Raw genomic sequence first — 12,807 nt, 5'->3', positions numbered from 1 at the left:
TAGGGGAAGGTCTGGGTGGGCATCTGGACCCCACTCTACCACAGTTTTTCTCCGGCCGCAAAACCTGAACCTATAGGGGAAAGTCTGGGTGGGCGTCTGGACCCCACTCTACCACAGTTTTTCTCCTCCTCATTGTCCTCCTCCGTGGCCTCCTAAACACGGTGACCCTCGCCATCGACCTCGAACTGGGGACCCTAGAAATGGGCCCTGAATGGACGGGAGATTCCGGCAGCGCAGGACAGGCGGGAGACTCCGGTGCGCCGGACAGGCTGGCGACTCCGGCATCGCCTGGCTGACTGACAGCTCTGGCAGCTCCTGGCTGGCTGACGGCTCTGGCAGCTCAGGACAGACGGGAGACTCTGGCGGCTCAGGACAGACGGGAGACTCTGGCAGCTCAGGACGGACGGGAGACTCTGGCAGCGCTGGAGAGGAGGAATGCTCTGGCTGCGCTGGACAGGTGGGAGCACCTGTAGGCAGAAGACGGAGAGACAGCCTGGTGCGGGGGGCTGCCATCGGAGGGCTGTTGCGTGGAGGTGGCACCGGATAGACCGGACCGTGCAGGCGTACTGGAGCTCTTGAGCACCGAGCCTGCCCAACCTTACCTGGTTGAATGCTCCCGGTAGCCAGGCCAGTGCGGCGAGGTAGAATAGCCCACACTGGGCTGTGCTGGCGTACCGGGGACACCATGCGTAAGGCTGGTGCCATGTACGCTGGCCCGAGGAGACGCACTGGAGACCAGATGCGTAGAGCCGGCTTCATGGCACCTGGCTCGATACCCACTCTAGCCAGGCCGATACGAGGAGCTGGAATGTACCGCATCAGGCTATGCACACGTACTGGGGAAACTGTGCGCTCCACCGCATAACACGGTGCCTGCCCGGTCCCTCTTGCTCTCCGGTAAGCACAGGTAGTTGGTGCAGGTCTCCTACCTGGCTTCGCCACACTCCCCGTTTGCCGCCCCCCTAAGACATTTTTGGGGCTGCCTCTCGGGCTTCCAGCCGCGCTGCTGTGCTGCCTCCTCATACCAGCGCCTCTCTGCTTTCGCTGCCTCCAGCTCTGCTTTGGGACGGCGATATTCCCCTGGCTGAGTCCATGGTCCTGTGCCATCCAGAATCTCCTCCCATGTCCAGGAGTCCTGTGTACTTTGCCGCTGCTGCTGCCTGTTACCACGCTGCTTGGTCCTTGGTTGGTGGGTGTTTCTGTAACGGCAGATCTCCTCTTCGTCCAAAGAGGACTAAGGATCAGACCAAGATGCAGCGTGGTAAGTATCCATGATGTTTTTAATACAGACAAATGAACAATCGAACAAAAACAATAAACGATAATGTGAAATATACAACAACAGTACCGTGTGGCGACAAACACACACACGGAAACAAACACCCACAAACCAACAGTGAAACCCAGGCTACCTAAGTATGATTCTCAATCAGAGACAACTAACGACACCTGCCTCTGATTGAGAACCATACCAGGCCGAAACAAAAACCAAACATAGAAAACAAACATAGACTGCACACCCCAACTCACGCCCTGACCATACTAAATAAAGACAAAACAAAGGAAATAAAGGTCAGAAAGTAACAGAACCCCCCCCCCCAAAGGTGCGGACTCCGGCCGGAAAAAACCTGAACCTATAGGGGAGGGTCTGGGTGGGCGTCTGTCCTCGGTGGCGGCTCTAGCGCGGGACGTGGACCCCATTTTACCACAGTTGCTATTGATTATTATTATAATTTTTTCTCATGTTTGTGAAAATGTCTTTACCCAGTGCTATTAATCTGTCCTGTTAATAAATGTCTGGCCAGGCCGGGCTGGGAGCCCCTGGGGAGCGTCTCTAACCACAGGGACAATGTACTGGCTGACAGCACAACACCCGCACACTAAACATTATAAACACACACACACACACACACACACAATATCACCCAACCTCAACCCAATTGAGATGGTTTGGGATGAGTTGGACGGCAGAGTTTAGGAAAAGCATCCAAAAAGTGCTCAGCATATGTGGGAACTCCTTCAAGACTGTTGGAAAAGCATTCCAGGTGAAGATGGTTGAGAGAATTCCAAGAGTGTGCAAGGCTGTCATCAAGGCAAAGGGTGACTACTTTGAAGAACCTAAAATATATTCTGATTTGTTTAACACTTTTTTGGTTACTACATGATTCCATATGTGTTATTTCATAGTTTTGATGTCTTCACTATTATTCTACAATGTAGAAAATCGTATAATGGTTCTGGATGGCAGGAAGCTCAACCCCAGTTATGTACTGAGCTGTACGCAAATCCTTCTGTAGCGCATTGCGGTTAGATGCCAAGCAGTTGCCGTACCAGGCGGTGATGCAGCCAGTCAAGATGCTCTCAATGGTGCAGCTGTAGAACTTTGTTGCCTCCTGAGGGAGAAGAGAGGTGGTCTGGTGTGTGTGGGCCATCATAGATCCTTAGATCCTACAGCCCCATCAATGTGAATGGGGGCGTGCTCTGCGCTCCGTTTCCTATTGTCCAGGAGCAGCTCCAAGTCAATGGGAAACGCTTGTTTTACACAACAGATAACAATAACAAAGGGGCCAGATTAAATCATCTAATTTAAAATGTTTGAATAAATCGGTAACACTTTATTTGGATAGTCCATCTGTACATGCTCTACAGACTATCAGTAACATTTCAACTACCTATCTACTAACCCTAACCCTAGCCCTAAACCTAACCTTAACCCTTATCCTAACCCTAAACTTAGCCCTTACCCTTACTCTAAACCTAACCCTAACCGTAACCCTAGCAAGCAGTTGCTTATCAACAGATAGTTTGTTGATGGTATGACCATCTGTAGAGCATCTACAGATGGATTATCTGGACGATCCAAATAAAGACCAGTAAATCGGATGCATTCATGTTGCCGGGATCTCTGGGTGCACAGTAGTTTCCGGTGGAATAACACGAGCCAAACAAGCGGCCCATTGTAGGCCCAGCCAGCACCAGGACCCCCAAGGTGTGAATTAATGATTGACCCCTGACGTAATCAGGATAAATAGTTATCTGTGCAAAGAGCGACAGGGAGAGAAAGAACAACATGGTAGAGGGAGAAAGGAAGGCACTATCTAGCAGAGGTCTTAAAGCAGGAAGTGGGAGAGCGACAGGAAGTGGGAGAACACACCCCCAGGGAGACTGTGCTAACATCTCTCTCTCTTGTTCCTGCTTACTTTTCTCTCTCCTCTCCTCTCATTTTTTTGTGGCACATTTTATGGTTGAACATGGCCTCAACTAGAATGTCACAGGGAACAAGGAGGAAGAGGGAGGAGAGGAGGTTTTTTCTGTGCTGATTAGTTTTAACTTTCCCTTTTTTGTGGCAGATCTTTAGGAATAAGGGAACTGGGATCTTAACTCCTGGCCAGAACGCTCCTTTAAATCACATTCGTTTTTTTGCATTGGCGCTCCGCTCCAGCGGTTTCTGTCCAACACAAGTTATGTTTGTTCAAATTAGGGAAGTAACAGTAACAACCCCTTGTTGCACTCGATGGGTCGGGTGCCAGCTTAAGGGGAGAGAAAAAAGTTTTTCACGCTTCGAAAACACTGTGGATTCTTGGAAACTGCACCAGATAGGCTGAGGTTGTAAAAGTTGAATTGATTTGTGAAAAGTGGAAGCTACTGCTGGCGTACATGTTTCCCTTCGCCTAATTGTCTGCCTGGTCTGGGCATCTATGAAACCTTGATCATTAAAATTGGTAAAAGCCTTCGTTTTACTGCCCAGCTTTTATATGATAAGCTTCCTGGATCTCTCAGGATGCTCTCTTGCCAGTCGCTAAGAGTCCGTGTTTTCATAGTTCATGTTTCCTTACGAGACTTACATATCCAGCAATTCTTTTTTCTCAATATTGTACGATCCAAACTCCAAGAGTTTATTGGAGCATTGCTTTTGCTGCCACACTACAGCCTGCCTGCTCCCTCCGTCGTCCAGGCAACCTACAAATTCGTGTAAGTTTGAGATAGTCAAAATCAGCGTGCCTGTTACATTTGAGTGCTGCCCTTGGGGACTAACGTGTGGTATACTGTATATGTGTTGACTGTACTACAGAGATTTTCTGCTTGTTGTTGCAGCATGGTACTTGCACCGCAAAGGTATTTGCTACCTGTTTCTGATTTGTCATTTAATTTGCTCACGAAAACTAAAATCTTTCAAAAAATTGCTCAAAATTACACTACATGACCAAAGCTTTGAACACCTGCTCGTCGAACATCTCATTACAACATCGTAGGCATTAATATGGAGTTGACCCCCCCCATGCTGCTCTTCTGTGAAGGCTTTCCACTAGATGTTGGAACATTGTTGCTATAACAGCCTCCACTCTTCTGGGAAGGCTTTCCACTAGATGTTGGAACATTGTTGCTATAACAGCCTCCACTCTTCTGGGAAGGCTTTCCACTAGATGTTGGAACATTGTTGCTATAACAGCCTCCACTCTTCTGGGAAGGCTTTCCACTAGATGTTGGAACATTGTTGCTATAACAGCCTCCACTCGTCTGGGAAGGGTTTCCACTAGATGTTGGAACATTGCTGCTCTAACAGCCTCAACTCTTCTGGGAAGGCTTTCCACTAGATGTTGGAACATTGTTGCTATAACAGCTTCCACTCTTCTGGGAAGGCTTTCCACTAGATGTTGGAACATTGTTGCTGTAACAGCCTCCATTCTTCTGGGAAGGCTTTCCACTAGATGTTGGAACATTCTTCTGGGAAGGCTTTCCACTAGATGTTGGAACATTGTTGCTATAACAGCCTCCACTCGTCTGGGAAGGCTTTCCACTAGATGTTGGAACATTGCTGCTCTAACAGCCTCAACTCTTCTGGGAAGGCTTTCCACTAGATGTTGGAACATTGTTGCTATAACAGCCTCCACTCTTCTGGGAAGGCTTTCCACTAGATGTTGGAACATTGTTGCTGTAACAGCCTCCATTCTTCTGGGAAGGCTTTCCACTAGATGTTGGAACATTGCTACTTCTGGGAAGGCTTTCCACTAGATGTTGGAACATTGCTTGGGAAGGCTTTCCACTAGATGTTGGAACATTGTTGCTATAACAGCCTCCACTCTAACAGCCTCCATTCTTCTGGGAAGGCTTTCCACTAGATGTTGGAACATTGCTGCTTAACAGCCTCCACTCTTCTGGGAAGGCTTTCCACTACTCCAGATGTTGGAACATTCTGCTATAACAGCCTCATTGTTCACTCTTCTGGGAAGGCTTTCCACTAGATGTTGGAACATTGTTGCTGTAACAGCCTCCATATCTTCTGTGTATAAGACAGTAGTTTTTTTGGAAGGCTTTCCACTAGATGTTGGAACATTGCTGCTATAACAGCCTCCACTCTTCTGGGATGGCTTTCAACTAGTTGTTGGAACATTGCTGCTATAACAGCCTCCACTCTTCTGGGAAGGCTTTCCACTAGATGTTGGAACATTGCTGCAGGGACTTGCTTCTATTCAGCCACAAGAGCATTAGTGTGGTCGGGCACTGATGGGATTAGGCCTGGCTCGCAGTCGGCGTGAAAATTCATCACAAAGGTGTTCGATGGGGTTGAGGTCAGTGCTCTGTGCAAGCCAGTCAAGTAATTCCACACCGATCTGACAAACCATTTCAGTATGGATCTCACTTTGTGCGCGGGGGCATTGTCATGCTGAAACAGGAAAGAGCCTTCCCCAAACTGTTGCCACAAAGTTGGAAGCACAGAATCATCTAGAATGTCATTGTATGCTGTAGCGTTAAAATTTCCCTTCACCGGAACTAATGGGCCTAGTCCGAACCCTGAAAAACAGCCCCAGACCATTATTCCTCCCCCACCAAACTTTACAGTTGGCACTATGCATTGGGGCAGGTAGGGTTCTCCTGGCATACGTCAAACCCAGTTGCATCCGTCAGGACTGCCAGATCGTGAAGAGTGAGAATGTATTTCCACTCCGCTAGAGTCCAATAGCTGTGAGCTTTACACCACTCCAGCCGACGCTTGGCATTGCGCATGGTGATCTTAGGTTTGTGTGCGGCTGCTCGGACATGGAAACCCATTACATGAACCTCCCGACTAACAGTTATTGTGCTGACGTTGCTTCCAGAGGCAGTTTAGAACATGGTAGTGAGTGTTGCAACCGAGAACAGACCATTTGTACGTGCTACGCGCTTCAGAACTCGGCGGTCCCGTTCTGTAAGCTTGTGTGGCCTACCACTTTGTGGCTGAGCCGTTATTGCTCCGAGGCATTTTCAATTCACAATACCGACACTTACAGTTACCTTACAGGCAGCTCTAGCAAGGCAGAATTTTGACAAACTGACTTGTTGGAAAGGTGGCATCCTACGACTGTAACATGTTGAAAGTCACTGAGCTCTTCAGTAAGGCCATTCTACTGCCAATGTTTGTCTATGGAGATTGCATGGCTGTGTGCTAGATTTTATACACCTGTCAGCAACGGGTGTGGCTGAAATAGCCGAATCTACTAATTTGAAGGGGTGTCCACATAATTCTACATATACAGTTGAAATCAGGAGTTTATATACACTTAGGTTGGAGTCTTAGGTTGGAGTCTCATTTTTCAACCACTCCACAAATGTATTGTTAACAAATATAGTTTGGATTCTCATTTTTCAACCACTCCACAAATGTACTGTTAACAAATATATTTTTGACAATCGGTTAGGACATCTACTTTGTGCTTGACACAAGTAATTTCCCAACAATTGTTCGCAGACAGATTATTTCACTTATAATTCACTGTATCACAATTCCAGTGGGATAGAAGTTTACATACACTAAGTTGACTGTGCCTTTAAACAGCTTGGAAAATTACAGAAAATTATGTCATGGCTTTAGAAGCTTCATAATTTGAGTTAATTGGAGGTGTACCTGTGAATGTATTTCAAGGCCTACTTTCAAACTCAGTGCCTCTTTGCTTGACATCATTGTAAAATCAAAAGGAATCAGCCAAGACCTCAGAAAAAAATTGTAGACCTCCACCAGTCTGGTTCATCCTTGTGAGAAATTTCCAAACGCCTGAAGGTACCACGTTCATCTGTACAAACAATAGTACGCAAGTATAAACACCATGGGACCACGCAGCCGTCAATCCGCTCAGGAAGGAGACGCGTTCTGTCTCCTAGAGATGTACTTTGGTGTGAAGAGTGAAAATCAATCCCAGAACAACAGCAAAGGACCGCGTGAAGATGCTCGAGAAAAGAAAGTATCTATATCCACAGGAAAACGAGTCCTATATCGACATAACCTGAAAGGCCGCTCAGCAAAGAAGAAGCCTCTGCTCCAAAACCGCCATAAAAAAGCCAGACTACAGTTTGCAACTGCACATGGGGACAAAGATTGTACTTTTTGGAGAAATGTCCTCTGGTCTGATTAAACAAAAATAGAACTGTTTGGCCATAATGACCATCGTTAGGTTTGGAGGAAAAAAAGAGGGAGGCTTGCAAGCCAAAGAATACCATCGCAACCATGAAGCACAGGGGTGGCAGCATCATGTTGTGGGGTTGCTTTGGTGCAAGAGGGTCTGGTGCACTTCACAAAATAGATGGCTTCATGAGGACAGAATATTATGGTACTATATTGAAGCAACATCTCAAGACATCAGTCAGGAAGTTAAAGCTTGGTTGCAAATGAGTCTTCCAAATGGACAATGACCCCAAATATACTTCCAAAGTTGTGGCAAAATGGCTTAAGGACAACAAAGTCAAGGTATTGGAGTGGCCATCACAAAGCCCTGACCTCAATCCTATAGAACATTTGTCAGCAGAACTGAAAAAGCGTGTGTGAGCAAGGAGGCCTACAAACCTGACTCAGTTACACCAGCTCTGTCAGGAGGAATGGGCCAAAGTTCACCCAACTTATTGTGGGAAGCTTGTGGAAGGCTACCGGAAAAATGTGAACGAAGTTAAACAATTTAAAGGCAATGCTACCAAATACTAATTGAGTTTTACATTTTTTTAAATTTCACCTTTATTTAACCAGGTAAGCTAGTTGAGAACAAGTTCTCATTTACAACTGAGACCTTGCCAAGATAAAACTAAGCAGTGTGACAAAAACAACAACACAGAGCTACATGGAATAAACAAGCTTACAGTCAATAAACCAATATAAATAAAAGTAAGTCTATATACAGTGTGTGGAAATGGCATGAGGAGTTATGGCAATAAATAGGCCATAGTGGAAAAGTAATTACAATTTAGCAGATTAATACTGGAGTGATATATGAGCAGATGATGATGAGCCGATGATTGTGTGTAAGTAGTAATATTGGTGTGCAAAAGAACAGCAAAGTAAATGAAAACAATATTGGGATGAGGTAGGTAGATTGGGTGGACTATTTACAGATGGACTATGTACAGCTGCAGCGATCAGTTAGCTGCTCAGACAGCTGATGTTTAAAGTTAGTGAGGGAAATATAAGTCTCCAGCTTCAGTGATTTTTGCAATTCATTCCCGTCATTGGCAGCAGAGAACTGGAAGGAAAGGCGGCCAAAGTAGGTGTTGGCTTTGGGGATGACCAGTGAGATGTACCCGCTGGGGCGCGTGCTATGGGTGGGTGTTGCTATGGTGACCAGTGAGCTGAGATAATCCAGAGCTTTACCTAGCATAGACTTGAAGATGACCTGGAGCCAGTGGGTCTGGCGACGAATATGTAGCGAGTGCCAGCCGACTAGAGCATACAGGTCGCAGTGGTGGGTGGTATAAGGCTCTTTGGTAACAAAACAGATGGCACTGTGACAGACTGCATCCAGTTTGCTGAGTAGAGTATTGGAAGCTATTTTGTAGATGACATCGCCGAAGTCGAGGATCGGTAGGATAGTCAGTTTTACTAGGGTAAGTTTGGCGGCGTGAGTGAAGGAGGCTTTGTTGTGAAATAGAAAGCCAAATCTAGATTTAATTTTGGATTGGAGATGTTTGATATGAGTCTGGAAGGAGTGTTTACAGTCTAGCCAGTCTAGGTATTTGTAGTCATCCACATATTCTAGGTCAGAACCGTCCAGAGTAGTGATACTATTCGGGTGGGTGGGTGCGGGCAGCGAACGGTTGAAAAGCATGCATTTGGTTATGCTAGCATTTAAGAGCAGTTGGAAGGCACGGAAGCAGTGTTGTATGGCATTGAAGCTTGTCTGGAGGGTGGTTAACACAGTGTCCAAAGAAGGGCCAGATGTACACAGAATGGTGTCGTCTGCGTAGAGGTGGATCAGGGAATCACCCGCAGCAAGAGCGACATCGTTGAGAAATACAGAGAAAAGAGTCGGCCCGAGAATTGAACTCTGGGAATGTGTATGTAAACTTCTGACCCACTGGGAATGCGATGAAAGAAATGAAAGCTGAAATAAATCATTCTCTCTACTTTTATTCTGACATTTCACATTCTTAGAATAAAGTGGTGATCCTAACTGACCTAAAACAGGGAATGTTTACTAGTTTAAATGTAGGTTGTATGTAAACTTCCGACTTCAACTGTATAATGTACATCTGACTTTATCCAAGTGATCTGGCCATGACTGTGCGAGAGGGAGGTTAGGAGTTGATGCAGATGGTGTGTCTAGCTAGACTCGTGCCTCTCTAATTCTTTGTCTTTGTCGTTATCGCTGGACGGTGGAAACCCGACCAGCACAATTACGCTGTCAGCCACAGAACAGTGACAAGCATAGATGACTAATCTAAACGGGCGAGTGACTGTCAATGTCTGCGTCATTTCTCCCCCATTATCTGTAAGATGACCCGGCAGGAGATGGTTGTGACTGAGTGGAACACCATGTCCCATCAGGGTTCCTCTGACGGTGGGGTGTTTTGACTGGAAACACTGTGTGGCAGGCTGCCCTACCTGGGTCTGAAGGCTTCTTATGTTTTCCGTCTTTCGCTTTTTTGGGTTGTGTGAGTCAGTTTGTAGATCAGTCCTAGAGTAGCCCGGCAGGGTTAAGTTCTATTGGTGATCATGTCTACAGTGTAAAAGTCCTGTCTATACAATATATCTTTTGGTGATACTGGTATAAACTCCCAAAATGGAATGAGTGCAGAGAATAGGCCAAGATACTGCAGTAATATCTAGTAGTCAAGCATCTCTTTCTCACTCTGAAGGCATATACACTTTGATTCTCTTGCTCTCCTCTCCCTCCTTGATTCTCAATTGACGTGTGTGGTTAATCAACGGTGGAATATTTAAGATATTGTACATAAAACTAACTCTCTCACTTTCTCTTCCTCTCTCAGATGATATTGAGCCAGTTGACACCATGCACGAGACAGAGACCCACCTCCTGGCGGGAGGGGTTGATAGTGGGGAGGAGGAGACAGAGGACAGCATCATGTCTCCCATCTCCGTAGGACCCCTGTCCCCGCACCCCAACAACCACCATCCCAGCCACGATCATCACCACGAGATCCCCTTCACGCCCAAGGAAGGCTCGCCCTACGAGGTGCCCGTCTACATTCCCGGCCCCAGCGACCTGGAGCTGCGCGAGTCCTCGGTTCCCGGAGCGGGCCTGGGGATATGGGCCAAAACCCGGATCGGGATGGGAGAACACTTTGGACCTCACAGCGCACTGCAGAGCGCCACGGTTAAAGACAGCTCCTTCGGATGGGAGGTAGGTCATTTTTCTGTAGGCATTCTGTAGACGTCTTTCCTATGTGATTTAGCTCTCACACCCAGTTTGTACCCAGCAAACCAAAATTGGTTCTGTGAAAATTCCAAGAGCTTTCATTAGGTTGTTGCCAATGTCCTCATAACACAAAACTGGACAGTTGTGCTGATGATAATACAATGTTTGTATAAAACATTCGAATGACGTTACAAGAACGTTCCAAGAACACATGTAGTCTGTTCTTTAAAGGTTCCCAGAATGTTTTATTAGGTTGTGGGAACAGTCGGGTGGTAACAACACAAAAGATATGTTCCCAAAACACAAAAATTGTCCAGATGATTATCTGTTAGGGAAAGAAACATTTGTTCCCAGAGTTTCCTTGCATCTTACTGTTGAGGAAGTTAGATGTACAACCATTCAAGTGGAATCACATTACATTAGACAAACATCATTTTTCAACACCATATTTTACTCTGGCTTCCAAGTTGTGGCATTTGTCTTTGCAAAAAGAGAGGTTGACTAAATCTAGAAAGACTTTTATTTTCCCGAGAAACTTGATTTCAGAAATCATGTTAAATGATTGCCTGCTATATTGCGGTGAGGTGTACATAATGTGCATATGTACTAAGACATATAGTTTGGATCATAATTTCTGTATTTCAGTACAAAGGGAAATCTACTAGAATCATTAGGATCCTGGTGGCGTAGCAGACTAAGTAGCCTACAGGGTTTGAAGATGGCAGATTGCAGGTTCAAATATACTTGATTATAATTCTATAAAATAGTAATGCTTGGACAATATCCCAATATAATATAATTATGTAAGAAGATTGAAATGCTTGTTTTTTTAAAGTTTGGCAACTTCATAAGATAATGTTACATTACAGAACATTGCAGCAATGTTTTTAGAACTATTTGCATTATCTTGGAAGTAATGTTTTTAGAACTATTTGCATTATCTTGGAAGTAATGTTTTCAGAACTATTTGCATGATCTTGGAAGTAATGTTTTCAGAACTATTTGCATTATCTTGGAAGTAATGTTTTCAGAACTATTTGCATGATCTTGGAAGTAATGTTTTCAGAACTATTTGCATGATCTTGGAAGTAATGTTTTCAGAACTATTTGCATGATCTTGGAAGTAATGTTTTCAGAACTATTTGCATGATCTTGGAAGTAATGTTTTCAGAACTATTTGCATGATCTTGGAAGTAATGTTTTCAGAACTATTTGCATGATCTTGGAAGTAATGTTTTCAGAACTATTTGCATCATCTTGAAGTAAAGAACTATTTGCAATGTTTAACAGAACTATTTGCATTATCTTGGAAGTAATGTTTTCAGAACTATTTGCATTATCTTGGAAGTAATGTAGTAATATCAGCATCAACTATTTGCATTATCTTCCAGGGATGTTTTCAGAACTATTTGCATGTTCAGAATATTTGGATCTTGGAAGTAAGTTTTCAGAACTATTTGCATGATCTTGGAAGTAATGTTTTCAGAATATTTGCATGATGTTATAATGTTTTTCAGAACTATTTGCATCATCTTAGCAGTAATGTTTCCAGGGATGTTTGTTGTTTGTTGTTATAGGTGTTAGTAGTAATATCAGCATCAACATTAGCAGAATGTTCCAGGGATGTTTGTTGTTTGTTGTTATAGGTGTTAGTATGTTTGTTGTTTGTTGTAATATCAGCATCAACATTAGCAGAATGTTCCAGGGATGTTTGTTGTTTGTTGTTATAGGTGTTAGTAGTAATATCAGCATCAACATTAGCAGAATGTTCCAGGGATGTTTGTTGTTTGTTGTTATAGGTGTTAGTAGTAATATCAGCATCAACATTAGCAGAATGTTCCAGGGATGTTTGTTGTTTGTTGTTATAGGTGTTAGTAGTAATATCAGCATCAACATTAGCAGAATGTTCCAGGGATGTTTGTTGTTTGTTGTTATAGGTGTTAGTAGTAATATCAGCACCAACATTAGCAGAATGTTCCAGGGATGTTTGTTGTTTGTTGTTATAGCTGTTAGTAGTAATATCAGCATCAACATTAGCAGAATATTCCCATAATATTTCCTCAGTATCACTTCTATTGTTCTCACATTTTGTTGCTGCTGCATGTTCTAAGAGCATTGTGTTACTACATTACATGGAAACGTAAGAAGAGCGTTGGGGGAACGTTCTAAGAACATTGTGTTATTACTTTAC

At 44.5% G+C, this 12,807-nt stretch overlaps 1 protein-coding gene across 1 annotated transcript in view; it reads left to right on the top strand.

Moving 5' to 3' along the window:
- The window catches only part of LOC112247400 (histone-lysine N-methyltransferase PRDM16-like), a gene marked incomplete at its 3' end in the record, with an annotated part of 390,390 nt that overhangs the window by 122,102 nt on the left and 255,481 nt on the right, over window positions 1–12,807 (top strand). The window contains exon 2 of the mRNA XM_024416152.2: window positions 10,228–10,601. Coding sequence (XP_024271920.2) covers window positions 10,228–10,601 — 374 coding nt within the window. The remainder of the gene's footprint in view (window positions 1–10,227; window positions 10,602–12,807) is intronic.

Source organism: Oncorhynchus tshawytscha, linkage group LG22, assembly GCF_018296145.1.
Source record: "Oncorhynchus tshawytscha isolate Ot180627B linkage group LG22, Otsh_v2.0, whole genome shotgun sequence".
Taxonomy (NCBI): Eukaryota; Metazoa; Chordata; class Actinopteri; order Salmoniformes; family Salmonidae; genus Oncorhynchus; species Oncorhynchus tshawytscha.
The sequence above is the reverse complement of the archived record's forward strand: the minus strand, read 5'-3'. Positions and strand labels throughout refer to the sequence as shown.